At 48.3% G+C, this 17,965-nt stretch overlaps 1 protein-coding gene across 2 annotated transcripts in view; it reads right to left on the bottom strand.

Annotated features, from left to right (window-relative positions):
* Nucleotides 1-17,965, bottom strand: part of MTHFD1L (methylenetetrahydrofolate dehydrogenase (NADP+ dependent) 1 like) — a 598,574-nt gene that overhangs the window by 326,262 nt on the left and 254,347 nt on the right. For both annotated transcript variants that reach the window (XM_063917907.1, XM_063917906.1), the window contains exon 17: nucleotides 3,383-3,459. In XM_063917907.1, the coding sequence (XP_063773977.1) occupies nucleotides 3,383-3,459 (77 nt within the window). The remainder of the gene's footprint in view (nucleotides 1-3,382; nucleotides 3,460-17,965) is intronic.

The raw sequence follows: 17,965 nt of genomic DNA, 5'->3' as shown, positions 1-17,965 counted from the left end.
GCAGAGATTCCATCTTGAATCTGTAATAAGTGACGTACTGATTGAGCCCCTTTAGGTTCAATATCGGTCTGACCGATCCATCCGGCTTTGGTACTACAAAAAGACTGGAATAATAACCTTGACCTTGTTGGTGAACTGGGACCGGAATCTAGCAGAGACTGAATCGCGATCTGCAGAACAGTCTGATGACACAGGCAGTCCCGTCTTGAAAAAGCGCATTGGTGGGAGACAATCGAACTCTATTTTGTAAACTTTTAACACTAAATTGCGGATCCACACATCTGTGGATGTCTGGAACCACGCCAAATGGAACGTCTGAAGGCGTGCCCCCACCACTGAAGATCCGAGATGGGCTGGGAGCCCATCATGCCACTGGTTTGTCGGTGGTCTTAACGTTTTGACGACAGGTGGTGGTTTGTTGAAAACCATGTCCTCTACCACGTCTACCATGTGTGGCTGTTCCTCTACCACGGCCTCGAAAGGGCTGAGGTCTAAAGGATTTGAACGCTGGTCCAGAGTATTTCCGTCAAGGTACCTGTGCAGGCAATGGTAGGAAAACAGAAATCCATTTGTCCAATTCAGGACCAAACAACTTCTCACCTGCGTAAGGTAACGCTGCTATTCCTCATTTGGCCTCTGCCTCCGCCAGCCAAGAACGCAGCCAGAGTGCCCGTTGTGCCGTAACTATTGACGCCGAAAGGCGAGAACTGACCTGGTAGACGTCCATCGAAGCTGTACATAGGTACTCAGCAGCTTCACAGATGTTATCAGCGAGAAGTATAAGGTGGTCGTCTTGTAAGGCCGACCTGAGCTGTGTTATCCATATAATTACAGCCTTATTTACCCAAATTCCAACCAAACCAGGTCTAAACAGCACCCTTGCTGCTGTATACATTGACTTTAGCATAGTTTGTAGTTTACGCTCGGACGGGTCTTTAAGCATAGTAGCAGTTGGTACTGGAATGATTAACTTTTTAGAAAGTTTTGACACCAACGAATCCACCATTGGAGGATTCTCCCATTTAGATGTCACCGACTCTGGAAACGGGTAACTAGACAGAAACCGGCGAGGTATAGAAAAGCGTTTATCCGGATTCTTCCATGCCTCTATTAACTGCTTATTAAGAGATTATGAAAAAAGGAAAATGCACTGGAGATCTGTCGTTTAGCAAATATCACCTCATCATTTGTAAGAGGTTCTTCGTCTCAGTAAAATTCAGAGACTGACGTACCGCCCTGATAAGATTATCAATGCCCGGACTGTCAATATCCTCACTATCTAACTGCTGGTCCAATTCACCTTCCTCATATTCATCTTGCGCAGTGAGGTCTGGCATTGAATCGTCAGGATGCAACATAGCAGAAACTGGAAAATTATAAGACAAATGATAACTTTCTTTGTGACCTGAACTAGACTTGGACCTTTGCAAGGACTGAGACATTTCCCGAGATGCTTCCGGTATCTCTGGCGGTCTCACCCGAGCCTCAGATCTAGCCGTTTCTGACAGACATTGCAGTTAAGCTGCTTTTTAGATTTTGCCGGTGCCTTACTCATTATGTACACAGACAAACAAATAGACAAAGACAGACAAGTCCCATGACTCAGTAAAATGTTACTAAGGTGTGTATACGGCCGAAGTGCAGTGCACGTGGCCAGACTATATGAAACTTGATCCATCTAAATTCCTAGTAACACCCCTGCTCCATCCGGTGGCGGAGTGTTGTAGGACTGCACCTTCCTGGAAGAAGAAGCAGGAAGTATAGTTAAAATGGCCTCCAGCCATGTGCTTATAGTCTATGTATTACATAGCAACATTCCAGGTTATAAATACTCCTTGGTACATTTATAACCCTTAAAACCATGCCCTTTTTATTAATATAGGCTTAACAGCCTGTTACAGGTTAAACTATGCAGCCTTTTTATTAATATTGCAGCCTGTATAGTGCTGCTGCTGTGGTCATTATCCCCCCCCCTCTCTCCCTGCAGCTGTGCTGCCTGTAATGGGGACAGACCGTGGCAGCAGTGAGCGCTTTCCACGATCTGAGTAAGGGCTGAGGCGCCGGCAGTCTTCCCCACTCTGCTACCCCCGTATCGTGATCTACCTTAGTGAGCGATATGAGCCGTGGACCGCTGGCAGCTGCGTCTGCAGCGGGTGTCTCCCTCTGTAACAGCGGCCGGGAGCTGGGGAGCGGCGCAGGACGGGAGCTGGGGAGCGGCAGCGTGTATCAGCGGCCTGGCGGCGGGCGGAGCGGGAGGCGGAAAAAGCGCTGATTCTAGATTCTTATAAATACCTGCGATAATGTTGGGGCTATGAAGGGGCTTCTTCACACAAGCTCCGTCCAGTTCCTTCCTGCAGCCTCAGACTGGAAAAAGCTGAGCTGCTTGTAGGCTATGGCGGTGCTCCTCTCTGAGCACGGACAAGCTAAGATCTGCATGCAGCAGTTTCCACAATCCCGGACCCAAGCTTCTTTCTTAAGCTGGGAAGGGATTGAGTTAAAGTAAAAGTTAAATGAAAAATAAAGTAAAAATGAGAACAAAATGCGTGGAGGACTCCACGTGTGCTTCTATCCTGGTGAGGCACAGAAAAACACACTGAGGTACTATGGGAGTATGGAGGAGGGAGGAGAGTTACTAATTTAAATATTTAAAGTGTGCCTATCCTGCTAACGCCCCATCCATATCCCAAGAGTACTCCAGTGACCCCTAGTGGATGAAAAAGAAAAGCAAAAGCACAGACTTGTATCGGCAACCCATATAAAAGACTCCTTAAACTTTGACATGCCAAGCTTCAGTGTTATGTAATCAACCTTGTCAATAGATGCTACATGTAGCATTAATGCCAAATGCTCTTAATAACTTGATTTAACAATGTAATGGAAAAAGTACAGCTAGTCACCATATGGGAATGACAGCTTCCTCCATAGACAATACTTTATAAAAATATTTTGACTAAATTTATGAAAACCATCCCCGACCACCTCCAACATTACAGAACATTAGACAATTAGCAACTGAATTATAAATGGTTCCAGAAATGCAGGTGTAGAAAGATTTAGCAGTGTATATTCAGGCCAAAGAAAGAGTCTTACATGCCCTAGAGGATTGTGGATTCTGTCTTGAAGAACAGAGGAAAACAAAATATTTTCAAACCCCCCCCCCCCCCCCCCCCCCCCCCCCAATAAGCTTTCATGTTATAACAGTGCTTTGCGAAACTAATTCGAATGTGGATATTATACTGTACATAATTTTGAGGTCATGGACAAAAACTATAACCACCAAAAATGCATAGCTAAGATTAAACATACAAATCACAGAGAAGCAGCATTGATCAAGCACAGCCATGAGAACATTTCAGTGCACTTTAGTATTTCAAGAAGTTACCTGCCGTGAAAACCCTTTTTCTGTGTTTGCTTCTCCAATGGTGATTTTTCTAAGAAATCTATCATTTGTGTCCAACACTATGGAACAGAACGCAAAGTTTGAAGTGTCAATTCGCAGAAAGACACAGATAAAAGAGACACACAGGGTACTGCAGTACAAAGTCTTATGCGTAAATGAAAACAAGCCATGCTAAATAATTAAAACTAGTTATTTTAGCTAATACCAATAACCTATTCCCTGGAGTGTAAGTAAATTCTCTATAGCTATCACTAAGGTGTGGTGGGAGCCAACTGGTAAGTCAGATATATTTTCTGTGGATGGAAGTAGTACACCGTTTTCTCTTACGTCCTAGAGGATGCTGGGGTCCATTTTAGTACCATGGGGTATAGACTGTTCTGCAGGAGCCTTCGGCACTTTAAGACTTTTCAACAGTGTAAACTGGCTCCTCCCTCTATGCCCCTCCTCCAGACCTCAGTTTAGAAAATGTGCCCAGGAGACTGGATGCACACTAGTGGAGCTCTACAGAGCTTTGCCGGAAAAAGACTTTCTTAGGTTTTTTATTTTACAGGGAAGCTGCTGGCAACAGCTTCCCTGCTTCGTGGGACTTAGGGGGGGGGGGGGGGAGTAGGAACCAACTTCTCAATTAGTTAATGGCTCGGCTTCCGCTGACAGGACACCATTAGCTCCTGAAGGGTACTGAACCCAGCCCAAGCCTGGCCAGCGTTCACTCCCACAGCACGGCCGCCACCCCCTAACAGAGCCAGAAGTCAGAAGGCTGGTGAGTACATTACCGGAGTCCTGCAGAGAGGGGATCCTCCGGTCATCGCTGGCAGCATACAGGTACACGCGCAGCGGCGGGAAGCTGCGCGCCATGTCTCTCAGCACAAGGGTGCAGAGCGCGTGGGGGGGCGTGCTCTGAGGGCATGTTTTAAAACCGTTCTCTCGCTGGCAAAAAGTGTACATACATGTACAGCCGCTGATGTGCCATCCCCAGCCAGTATAAATATTACATTGCTGAGGCTGAAGGGTGGGGCTTCTCCTCAGACTTGCCAGAACACTCACTGGGTGCCATTTTCTCCTGCAGAAACTCCAGTGTGAAGCTCTTGAACGCTGTTTCTCCTCATGACAACGCTGATACAAGTACAAGGTGTTAAAGAAGGGGCAGAGTGTGTTCATTATAATTAGGTCTGTGGGCCTATTATTGGTATATGCGCTGTAAGTGGGTAATATTTCCACAATTCACAATAAGGCGCAATGTGTGGACTGGCAAATCCCTCCGTGTCTCTCTGACAGACTTTAGTGTGGGTCTGTCCCCAATAGCTCCCCTGTGTGATAGGGGTGTGGGTGTGTGTGTGCAGTGCGTAACATGTCAGACATTGGGGAGGGTTCTTCCCTGGAAGAATCCATTTTAGATGCACAAGAGGGTAATGTGGTGGGCCTTCCCTCTCAGAAGGAAGCCGGAGTGGGCGAGAATGTTGCAAAAGAATATGTCAATGCTTGCAAAGAAATTCTCTCGAGTCTCAACAACAGACTAAATATTGGAGGCAGTCTGTGGAGGACGTACTGTTTACTGAACCCTCCATATCATCCACTCGGGTCCCATCCAGTTCCCAGAAAAGGTCTCTGGCCCAGATAATGCAAGGGGACACAGACACAGATTCCGACTCTGACGTCGACACTGGGGATTTGAGAGGGGTAGACCCCAAATTAGACAAAAGCATACAATGTATGATAGTTGCTATAAAGGAAGTGTTGGAGTTTCCTGAAACAACACTGGTCCCAGAAGAAAAGGATTACGGTATTTTAAATAAAATAAAAAGCAGGTTGTGACTTTTCCTCCTTCAAAGGATTTGAATGTATTCTTTGAAGAATCCTGGGCTAACCCTAAGAAGAAATTTACCCTTCCCAAAAGGATACGTGTAGCGTACCCTTTCCCTGAGGAAGACATGCACAAATGAGAGACACCCCCAATGATAGACACCTCAGTTTCTCGGCTGTCTAGGAAAATTGTTTTGCCTGCCCCTGGTTCAGCCTCTTTAAAAAGATCCAGCTGACCGTAAATTAGAAACAACCCTAAAATCCATATATACGGCTAACGGAAGGTGCTCAGGCCCACCATTGCTTGTGCGTGGTAGGTAACGCTGTGGAAAAATGGTCTGACAACTTGCTTGTTAACATAGACAGTTGACAGGGATGACATAGTCCTAACTCTCGGCCATATCAAAGATGCTGCAGGTTACTTAGTTGAAGCTATGAAGGATATTGGGTTGCTGAGTTCAAGATCCTCCGCTATGGCGATTTCAGCCGCAGGGTGCTGTGGATCCGCCAATGGAATGCTGATGCGGAATCAAAAAATAATATTGAGGCGCTTCCTTACAATGGAGAAGACCCTCTTTGGAGACCAGCTGGATGTCATGATTTCAACAAAAACATCAGGCAAGTCAGCATTTCTGCCTTCCGCAGCTGCTCCACCTAGGAAAGGATTTCATTCTCATACGATGCAATCCTTTCGGCCCAACAAGTCCAAAAAGGCAAAGGTTACCCCCTTCTTCACAGGAAGAGGGCGAGGAAGAGGTAAAAAATCTACAACACCATCAGGCTCGCAGGAGCAGAAGTCAACAGCTACTTCTGCTAAAACCTCAGCATGGCGCTGGGGCTCCCCTGCGGGAGTACGATCGGGTGGGGGCACGTCTACTGTCTTTCAGCCAGGTCTGGGTTCACTCAGATCTGGATCCTTGGGTATTGCAGATAGTATCCCAAGGGTACAAATTGGAATTTCAGGACCTTCCCCCATGCCGATTTTTCAAATCAGCCTTACCAGCTTCTGTTCAGGACAGAGCAAAAGTGCTGAACACAATACAGAAATTATGTCAAGACAACGTAATTTCCTTATTTCCTGTGTCACAACAGGAAAAAAGGTTTTATTCAAGCCTGTTTGTAGTGCCGAAACCTGATGGCTCGGTCAGACCGATTTTAAACCTAAAGACTCTGAACCTTTATTTGAAAAGGTTCAAATTCAAGATGGAATCCCTGAGAGCGGTGATCTCCAGCTTGGAGGAAAAGGAATTTCTGGTATCGATGGACATCAAAGATGCTTATTTACATGTTCCCATCTACCCGCCGCATCAGGCATACCTGAGGTTTGCAGTGCAGGACTGCCACTACCAGTTCCAAACATTGCCTTTCGGGCTCTCCACGGCTCTGAGAATATTCACTAAGGTGATGGCGGAGATAATGGTTCTTCTTCACAAGAAAGGAGTCAAAGTCATTCCATACTTGGACGATCTCCTCATAAAAGCGAGATTCAGGGAGAAACTAGTGCAGAACATTGCACTTTCCCTGACGGTGCTTCAACAGCACGGTTGGATCATAAACCTTCCAAAATCACAAATTGGAACCCACAATGAGGTAATCATTTCTGGGAATGATATTGGACATGGAAGCACAGAAAAAGTATTCCTACCGGTGGAAAAGGCTCTGGAGTTCCAGAGGATGGTCAAACAACTTTTAAAACCAGCACGCGTATCGATTCATCAGTGCATCCGCCTGCTGGGGAAGATAGTAGCGGCCTACGAGGCTCTACAATTTGGCCGATTCCATGCCAGGGTGTTCCAATGGGACCTACTGGACAAGTGGTCCGGATCGCACCTACACATGCACCGGAGGATAATCCTGTCTACAAAAGCCAGTCTTTCACTCTTGTGGTGGCTTCAAAGTTCTCACCTCCTGGAGGGACGCAGGTTCGGGATTCAGACTTGGATCCTGGTGACCACAGATGCAAGCCTCCGAGATTGGTTAGCAGTCACGCAAGGGGAAAGCTTCCAAGGACAATGGTCAAGTCAAGAAGTATTCCTTCACATAAACATTCTGGAATTGAGAGCTGTGTACAACAGCCTTCATCAAGCGGCACACCTTCTTCAAGGTCATCCCATACAGATCCAGTCAGACAATGTATTGGCAGTAGCTTACATAAACCGCCAGGACGGAACAAAAAGCAGAGCGGCAATGGCAGAGGTGACAAAGATACTCCTCTGGGCAGAAAGACATGCAAAAGCTCTGTCGGCAATTTTCATTCCGGGAGTGGACAACTGGGAAGCAGACTTCCTCAGCAGACACGATCTCCATCCAGCAGAATGGGGCCTCCACCCAGAAGTCTTTGCAGTGGTAGCAGATCGTTGGGGCGTTCCTCAAGTAGATATGATGGCATCACGTCTCAACAAGAAGCCTCAGAAATATTGTTCCAGGTTGAGAGAACCACAAGCAATAGCAGTGGAAGCACTGGTGACCCAGTAGGTGTTTCAGTCGGTGTATCTGTTCCCTCCACTTCCACTAAATACCAAAAGTTCTCAAGATCATCAGAAGAACAAGGGTTCGAGCAATTCTCATTGCTCCAGACTGGCCAAGGAGGGTTTGGTATCCAGATCTTCAGGCGTTATTACTGGAAGAGGCTCAGCCTCTTCGCGAGGACCTGCTTCAGCAGGGGCCGTTTGTTTATCAAGACTTACCGCGGCTGCGTTTGACGGCATGGCTGTTGAGCGCCAGATCCTAGCCAGTAAGGGTATACCCAATGAAGTCATTCTCACACTTATTCTGGCCAGTAAAGGGGTAACGTCCAAACATTACCATCGTATTTGGAGAAAATATGTATCTTGGTGTGAATCCAAGAAGTCTCCTGCGGTGGAGTTTAAATTAGGACGTCTTCTATTTCTACAGGCGGGTGTGGATGCTGGCTTGAGATTAGGGTCTATCAAGGTCCAAATTTCGGCCTTGTCCATTTTCTTTCAGAAACAGTTGGCTTCCCTTCCCGAGGTCCAGATGTTTGTGAAGGGGGTTCTGCGCATCCAACCTCCCTTTGTGCCTCCTGCGGCGCCATGGGATCTTAATGTGGTGTTGCAGTTCCTTAAATCGGACTGGTTTGAGCCTCTACAAGAGGTAGAGTTGAAGTTTCTTGGAAAGTGGTCATGCTGTTGGCCTTGGCGTCAGGCAGACGAGTGTCTGAATTAGGGGCTCTGTCACACAAGAGTCCTTATTTGATTTTTCATGAAGATAGAGCTGAACTGCGGACGCGTCAGCATTTTCTCCCAAAGGTTGTGTCTTATTTCCATATCAACCAACCAGTGGTGGTGCCAGTGGCTTCTGACACCTCAGACATTTCAAAGTCCTTGGATGTCGTAAGAGCGTTGAGGACTTATGTTGCAAGAATGGCTCGGATAAGGAAAACAGAATTTTTGTTTGTCCTCAATGACCCCAACAAGATTGGGGGTCCTGCTTCTAAGCAGACTATTGCGCGCTGGATCAGAGGTACCATTCAGCACGCCTATTCCACGGCAGGATTGCCGTTACAGAGTTCAGTAAAGGCTCACTCTACAAGGAAAGTGGGTTCTTCCTGGGCGGCTGCCCGGGGTGTCTCGGCGTTGCAAATTTGTCAAGCAGCTACTTGGTCAGGGGCAAACACGTTTGCTAAGTTTTACAGGTTTGACACCTTGGCTGCTGACGACCTTCAGTTTGGTCAGTCAATTCTGTAGGAACATTAGGACTTTCCCACCCGTACTGGGAGCTTTGGTACATCCCCATGGTACTAAAATGGACCCCAGCATCCTCTAGGACGTAATAGAAAATAGGATTTTAATTGCCTACCGGTAAATCCTTTTCTCGTAGTCCGAAGAGGATGCTGGGCGCCAGCCCAGTGCTCATTTTTCCTGCAAATTACGTTTTGTCTTTTTACACAGGTTCTCCTGTGTTAACTTGTTCACAGCAGTTCCTGTGGCGTTATGTATGCACGTTAGCATGGGTTATGTTAAAGGCCATGTTAGGCGGCATGTTTTGTGTGGTGTGAGCTGGTATGAATCTCGCCACTAGTTTAATGAAAATTATTCTCTCGAAGATGTCCATCTCCTCGGGCACAGTTCCTATACTGAGGTCTGGAGGAGGGGCAAAAAGTCAGAGTGCCGAAGGATCCTGCGGAACTGTCTATACCCCATGGTACTAAAATGGGCCCAGCATCCTCTACGGACTAGGAGAAACGGATTTACCGGTAGGTAATTAAAAATAAGATTTTACTTACCGATAAATCTATTTCTCATAGTCCGTAGTGGATGCTGGGACTCCGTCAGGACCATGGGGAATAGCGGCTCCGCAGGAGACAGGGCACAAAATTTAAAAGTTTGACCACTAGGTGGTGTGTACTGGCTCCTCCCCCTATGACCCTCCTCCAAGCCTCAGTTAGGATACTGTGCCCGGACGAGCGTACACAATAAGGAAGGATTTTGAATCCCGGGTAAGACTCATACCAGCCACACCAATCACACCGTACAACTTGTGATCTGAACCCAGTTAACAGTATGATAACGTAGGAGCCTCTGAAAAGATGGCTCACAACAATAAACAACCCGATTTTTTTGTAACAATAACTATGTACAAGTATTGCAGACAATCCGCACTTGGGATGGGCGCCCAGCATCCACTACGGACTATGAGAAATAGATTTATCGGTAAGTAAAATCTTATTTTCTCTGACGTCCTAGTGGATGCTGGGACTCCGTCAGGACCATGGGGATTATACCAAAGCTCCCAAACGGGCGGGAGAGTGCGGATGACTCTGCAGCACCGAATGAGAGAACTCCAGGTCCTCCTTAGCCAGGGTATCAAATTTGTAGAATTTTACAAACGTGTTCTCCCCTGACCACGTAGCTGCTCGGCAGAGTTGTAATGCCGAGACCCCTCGGGCAGCCGCCCAAGATGAGCCCACCTTCCTTGTGGAGTGGGCATTGACAGATTTAGGCTGTGGCAGGCCTGCCACAGAATGTGCCAGTTGAATTGTGCTACAAATCCAACGAGCAATCGTCTGCTTAGAAGCAGGAGCACCCATCTTGTTGGGTGCATATAGTATAAACAGCGAGTCAGATTTTCTGACTCCAGCCGTCCTTGAAATATATATATTTTCAATGCTCTGACAACGTCCAGCAACTTGGAATCCTCCAAATCGCTAGTAGCCGCAGGCACCACAATAGGCTGGTTCAGGTGAAACGCTGATACCACCTTAGGCAGAAAATGAGGACGCGTCCTCAATTCTGCCCTGTCCGAATGGAAAATCAGATATGGGCTTTTATACGACAAAGCCGCCAATTCTGACACTCTCCTGGCTGAAGCCAGAGCCAGTAGCATGGTTACTTTCCATGTAAGATATTTCAAATCTACCGATTTGAGTGGCTCAAACCAATGGGATTTGAGAAAATCCAAAACTACATTGAGATCCCACGGTGCCACTGGGGGCACAACCGGGGGCTGTATATGTAGTACTCCTTTTACAAAAGTCTGGACTTCAGGAACTGAAGCCAATTCTTTCTGGAAGAAAATCGACAGGGCCGAAATTTGAACCTTAATGGACCCTAATTTGAGGCCCATAGATAATCCTGTTTGCAGGAAATGTAGGAATCGACCCAGTTGAAATTCCTCTGTCGGGGCCTTCCTGGCCTCACACCATGCAACATATTTTCTCCAAATGCGGTGATAATGTTGTGCAGTCACCTCCTTCCTGGCTTTGACCAGGGTAGGGATGACCTCTTCCGGAATGCCTTTTTCCTCTAGGATCCGGCGTTCAACCGCCATGCCGTCAAACGCAGCCGCGGTAAGTCTTGGAATAGACACGGTCCCTGCTGAAGCAGATCCCTTCTTAGAGGTAGAGGCCACGGATCTTCCGTGAGCATCTCCTGAAGTTCCGGGTACCAAGTCCTTCTTGGCCAGTCCGGAGCCACTAGTATCGTTCTTACTCCCCTTTGCCGTATAATTCTCAGTACCTTGGGTATGAGAGGCAGAGGAGGGAACACATACACTGACTGGTACACCCATGGTGTTACCAGAGCGTCCACAGCTATTGCCTGAGGATCTCTTGACCTGGCGCAATACCTGTCCAGTTTTTTGTTGAGGCGGGACGCCATCATGTCCACCATTGGTCTTTCCCAATGGACCACAATCATGTGGAAGACTTCTGGATGAAGTCCCCAATCTCCCGGGTGAAGATCGTGTCTGCTGAGGAAGTCTGCTTCCCAGTTGTCCACTCCCGGAATGAACACTGCCGACAGTGCTATCACATGATTTTCCGCCCAGCGAAGAATCCTTGCAGCTTCTGCCATTGCCCTCCTGCTTCTTGTGCCGCCCTGTCTGTTTACGTGGGCGACTGCCGTGATGTTGTCCGACTGGATCAACACCGGCTGACCCTGAAGCAGAGGTTTTGCCAGGCTTAGAGCATTGTAGATTTCTCTTAGTTCCAGTATATTTATGTGAAGAGACGTTTCCAGGCTTGACCACACGCCCTGGAAGTTTCTTCCTTGTGTGACCGCTCCCCAGCCTCTCAGGCTGGCATCCGTGGTCACTAGGACCCAGTTCTGTATGCCGAATCTGCGGCCCTCCAACAGATGAGCACTCTGCAACCACCATAGCAGAGAGACCCTTGTCCTTGTCGACAATTTTATCCGCTGATGCATCTGCAGATGCGATCCGGACCATTTGTCTAGCAGATCCCACTGAAAAATTCGTGCATGGAATCTGCCGAATGGAATCGCTTCGTAAGAAGCCACCATTTTTCCCAGGACTCTTGTGTATTGATGCACAGACACTGTCCCTGGTTTTAGGAGGTTCCTGACTAGTTCGGATAACTCCCTGGCTTTCTCCTCTGGAAGAAATACCTTTTTCTTAACAGTGTCCAGAATCATCCCTAGGAACAGCAGACGTGTCGTCGGGATCAGTTGGGATTTTGGAAAATTCAGAATCCACCCGTGCTGTTGGAGCACTACTTGAGTTAGTGCTACTCCGACCTCCAGCTGTTCTCTGGATCTTGCCCTTATCAGGAGATCGTCCAAGTAAGGGATAATTAATACGCCTTCTCTTCGAAGAAGGATCATCATTTCGGCCATCACCTTGGTAAAGACCCTGGGTGCCGTGGACAATCCAAACGGCAGCGTCTGAAACTGATAATGACAGTTTTGTACCACGAACCTGAGGAACCCTTGGTGTGAAGGGCAAATTGGGACATGAAGGTAAGCATCCTTGATGTCCAAGGACACCATAAAATCCCCTTCTTCCAGATTCGCTATCACTGCTCTGAGTGACTCCATCTTGAACTTGAATTTTTGTATGTACAGGTTCAGAGATGTCAGATTTAAAATAGGTCTTACCGAGCCGTCCGGCTTCGGTACCACAAATAGCGTGGAGTAATACCCCTTTCCCTGTTGTAGAAGGGGTACCTTGACTATCACCTGCTGAGAATACAGCTTGTGAATGGCTTCCAATACCGTCGCCCTGTCGGAGGGAGACGTTGGCAAAGCAGACTTTAGGAACCGGCGAGGGGGAGACTTCTCGAATTCCAACCTGTAACCCTGAGATACTACCTGCAGGATCCAGGGGTCCACCTGCGAATGAGCCCACTGTGCGCTGAAATTCTTGAGGCGACCCCCCACCGCCCCTGAGTCCGCTTGTAAGGTCCCAGCGTCATGCTGAGGCCTTTGCAGAAGCCGGGGAGGACTTCTGCTCCTGGGAAGGGGCTGCTTGGTGCAGTCTCTTACCCTTTCCTTTGCCGCGGGGCAAATATGAATGTCCTTTTGCTCGCTTGTTCTTATAGGAACGAAAGGACTGCGGCTGAAAAGACTGCGTCTTTTTCTGTTGGGAGGGGACTTGAGGTAAAAAGGTGGACTTCCCGGCTGTTGCCGTGGCTACCAAATCCGATAGACCGACCCCAAATAATTCCTCCCCTTTATACGGTAATACTTCCATATGCCGTTTGGAATCCGCATCGCCTGACCACTGTCGTGTCCATAGACTTCTTCTGGCAGATATGGACATCGCACTTACTCTTGATGCCAGAGTGCAGATATCTCTCTGTGCATCTCGCATATAAAGGAATGCATCCTTTAATTGCTCTATAGTCAATAAAATACTGTCCCTATCCAGGGTATCAATATTTTCAGTCAGGGACTCCGACCAAGCCACCCCAGCACTGCACATCCAGGCTGAGGCGATTGCTGGTCGCAGTATAACACCAGTATGTGTGTATATACTTTTTAGAGTATTTTCCAGCCTCCTATCAGCTGGATCCTTGAGGGCGGCCGTATCAGGAGACGGTAACGCCACTTGTTTGGATAAACGTGTGAGCGCCTTGTCCACCCTAGGGGGTGTTTCCCAGCGCTCCCTAACCTCTGGCGGGAAAGGGTATAATGCCAATAACTTCTTTGAAATTAGCAGTTTTTTATCAGGGGTAACCCACGCTTCATCACACACGTCATTCAATTCCTCTGATTCAGGAAAAATTACAGGTAGTTTTTTCAGACCCCACATAATACCCCTTTTTGTGGTACTTGCAGTATCAGAGATATGCAAAGCCTCCTTCATTGCCGTGATCATATAACGTGTGGCCCTACTGGAAAATACGTTCGTTTCTTCACCGTCGACACTAGATTCGGTATCCGTGTCTGGGTCTGTGTCGACCGACTGAGGCAAAGGGCGTTTTACAGCCCCTGACGGTGTTTGAGACGCCTGTACAGGTGCTAATTGGTTTGTCGGCCGTCTCATGTCGTCAACCGACTTTTGCAGCGTGCTGACATTATCACGTAATTCCATAAACAAAGCCATCCATTCCGGTGTCGACTCCCTAGGGGGTGACATCACCATTACCGGCAATTGCTCCGCCTCCACACCAACATCGTCCTCATACATGTCGACACACACGTACCGACACACAGCAGACACACAGGGAATGCTCTGATAGAAGACAGGACCCCACTAGCCCTTTGGGGAGACAGAGGGAGAGTTTGCCAGCACACACCAAAGCGCTATAATTATATAGGAACAACCTTATATAAGTGTTGTTTCCTTATAGCTGCTTAAATATATATAATATCGCCAAAAAATGCCCCCCCTCTCTGTTTTTTACCCTGTTTCTGTAGTGCAGTGCAGGGGAGAGCCTGGGAGCCTTCCTAGCAGCGGAGCTGTGTAGGAAAATGGCGCTGTGTGCTGAGGAGATAGGCCCCGCCCCCTATTCCGGCGGGCTCTTCTCCCGGTTTTTCTGAGACCTGGCAGGGGTGAAATACATCCATATAGCCTCAGGGACTATATGTGATGTATTCTTTTTAGCCAGAAAGGTAATCTCATTGCTGCCCAGGGCGCCCCCCCCAGCGCCCTGCACCCTCAGTGACCGCTGATGTGAAGTGTGCCTGAGCGCAATGGCGCACAGCTGCAGTGCTGTGCGCTACCTCATGAAGACTGAAAAGCCTTTAGCCGCCGGTTTCTGGACCTCTTCTTACTTCGGCATCTGCAAGGGGGTCGGCGGCGCGGCTCCGGTGACCCATCCAGGCTGTACCTGTGATCGTCCCTCTGGAGCTAGTGTCCAGTAGCCTAAGAAGCAAATCCATCCTGCACGCAGGTGAGTTCACTCCTTCTCCCCTAGGTCCCTCGTTGCAGTGAGCCTGTTGCCAGCAGGACTCACTGAAAATAAGAAACCTATCAAAACTTTTACTCTAAGCAGCTCTTTATGAGAGCCACCTAGATTGCACCCTGCTCGGACGGGCACAAAAACCTAACTGAGGCTTGGAGGAGGGTCATAGGGGGAGGAGCCAGTACACACCACCTAGTGGTCAAACTTTTAAATTTTGTGCCCTGTCTCCTGCGGAGCCGCTATTCCCCATGGTCCTGACGGAGTCCCAGCATCCACTAGGACGTCAGAGAAAATAGGATTTTAATGCCTACCGGTAAATCCTTTTCTCCTAGTCCGTAGAGGATGCTGGGGACTCCAAAAGGACCATGGGGTATAGATGGGATCCACAGGAGACATGGGCACACTACAAGATTTTTACTGGGTGTGAACTGGCTCCTCCCTCCATGCCCCTCCTCCAGACCTCAGTTATAGGAACTGTGCCCAGGGAGACAGACATTTCGAGGAAAAGGATTTTTGTTAAACTAAGGGTGAGATACATACCAGCTCACACCACAAAACACACCGTACAACTGGATTAGCAGGAATACCAGATAACAGTATGAACGAAAACCAGCAACAAGCTGAACATAACCGATACACAACCTTCGTGTAACCGAAACCAACAACTAACAATACAACTGCAAGTAACAGTTCGCACTGGGATGGGCGCCCAGCATCCTCTACGGACTAGGAGAAAAGGATTTACCGGTAGGTATTAAAATCCTATTATCTCTTACGTCCTAGAGGATGCTGCGGACTCCAAAAGGACCATGGGGTCTATACCAAAGCTCCAGACCAGGCGGGAGAGTGCGGACGACTCTGCAGCACCGATTGAGCAAACATGAGGTCCTCATTAGCCAGGGTATCAAACTTGTAGAACTTAGCAAAAGTGTTTGAACTAGACCACGCAGCTGCTCGGCAAAGCTGAAGTGCCGAGACCCCTCGGGCAGCCGCCCAAGATGAGCCCAGCTTCCTGGTAGAATGGGCCTTCACTGACTTTGGCAACGGCAACCCAGTTGTAGAATGAGCGTGCTGAATCGTACTACAAATCCAGCATGCAATAGACTGCTTGGAAGCAGGATTTCCAATCTTGTTGGAAGCATACAGGACAAACAGAGCCTCCGTTTTCCTAACAAGAGCCGTTCTGGCGACATAAATTTTCAAAGCTCTTACGACATCAAGAGATTTTGGCACCGCCACAGCATCCGTAGCCACAGGCACCACAATAGGTTGATTTATGTGAAACAAAGAAACCACCTTCGGCAGAAATTGTTGACGAGTCCTCAATTCCGCTCTATCCACATGGAAAATCAAATATGGGCTCTTGTGAGACAAAGCCGCCAATTCTGACACCCGTCTGGCGGACGCCAAGGCCAAAAGCATGACCACTTTCCAAGTGAGAAATTTCAACTCAACCTTTCGCAGAGGTTCAAACCAGTGAGACATAAGAAATTGTAACACCACTTCAAGATCCCACGGTGCCACGAGTGGCACAAACGGAGGATGGATATGCAGCACTCCCTTCATGAAAGACTGAACTTCAGGAAGGGCGGACAATTCTTTTTGAAAGAAAATAGATAAAGCCGAAATCTGCCCTTTGATGGAACCCAATTTCAGGCCTGCATCCACACCTGCCTGCAAAAAATGGAGGAAACGACCCAGGTGAAACTCCTCCGCAAGAGCTTTTTAAGCTTCACATCACGACACATATTTTCTCCAAATACGGTGATAATGCTTAGCCGTGACCTCCTTTCTAGCCTTAAGGAGAATGGGGATGACTTCCCCTGGAATACCTTTACGAGCTAGGATTTGGCGTTCAACCTCCACGCCATCAAACGCAGCCGCGGTAAGTCCTGAAATACGCATGGCCCCTGCAGTAACAGGTCCTCTCTGAGAGGAAGCGGCCAAGGATCTTCTATGAGCAATTCCTGAAGATTCGGATACCAGGCCCTCCGTGGCCAATCTGGAACGACGAGTACTGCCGGAACCCTTGTTCGTCTTATGATCCTCAACACTTTTGGAATGAGAGGAAGTGGAGGGAACACATATACCGACTGAAACACCCACGGAGTTACCAGGGCGTCCACTGCACCTGCTTGGGGGTTCCTTGACCTGGAACAATACCTCGGAAGCTTATTGTTGAGGCGAGACGCCATCATGTCTATTTGAGGAATTCCCCAACGCCTTGTCACTTCTGCAAATACCTCTTGATGAAGAGCCCACTCTCCTGGATGGAGATCGTGTCTGCTGAGGAAGTCTGCTCCCCAGTTTTCCACGCCCAGAAGAAAGACTGCTGACAGAGCGCTCACGTGCTTCTCCGCTGGGCGGAAAACTCTTATGGCCTCCGCCATTGCCGCTCTGCTCTTTGTTCCGCCCTGGCGGTTTACGTACACCACCGCTGTTATGTTGTCCGACTGAATCAGGACAGGTAGACCTCGAAGAAGGTTTTCCGCTTGCAGAAGGCCGTTGTAAATGGCTCTTAACTCCAGAAAATTTATGTGGAGACCAGATTCCTGGCTTGACCATTTTCCCTGGAAACTTCTTCCTTGTGTGACTGCTCCCCAGCCTCGGAGACTTGCATCCGTGGTCAGCAGGACCCAATCCTGGATCCCGAACCTGCGTCCTTCTAGAAGGTGAGAACTCTGCAGCCACCACAGGAGAGAAATTCTGGACCTGGAAGATAAACTTATTTTCCGGTGCATGTGTAGGTGAGACCCAGACCATTTGTCCAGCAGGTCCCACTGAGACACCCGGGCATGAAACCTGCCAAACGAAATGGCTTCGTACGCCGCAACCATCTTCCCTAGCACTCGAGTGCATTGATGAATCGACACTCTTGCCGGCTTCAGAATCTCCTTGACCATGCCCTGGATTTCCAGAGCTTTTTCCGCCGGAAGAAACACTCTCTGCAGTTCCGTGTCCAGGACCATGCCCAAGAAAGGCAGCCGAGTTGTTGGAATCAACTGTGACTTTGGCAAATATAGAATCCAACCATGACGTTGCAGAACCGTCAGGGAGAGCTCCACATTTCTTAGCAACTGCTCCTTCGATCTCAGGAGATCGTCCAAGTACGGGATAATTGTGACACCCTGCTTGCGTAGGAGTACCATCATTTCCGC

The sequence above is a fragment of the Pseudophryne corroboree genome, chromosome 4, assembly GCF_028390025.1.
Source record: "Pseudophryne corroboree isolate aPseCor3 chromosome 4, aPseCor3.hap2, whole genome shotgun sequence".
NCBI classification, from domain to species: Eukaryota; Metazoa; Chordata; class Amphibia; order Anura; family Myobatrachidae; genus Pseudophryne; species Pseudophryne corroboree.
This window is presented reverse-complemented; position numbering and strand designations above follow the sequence as displayed.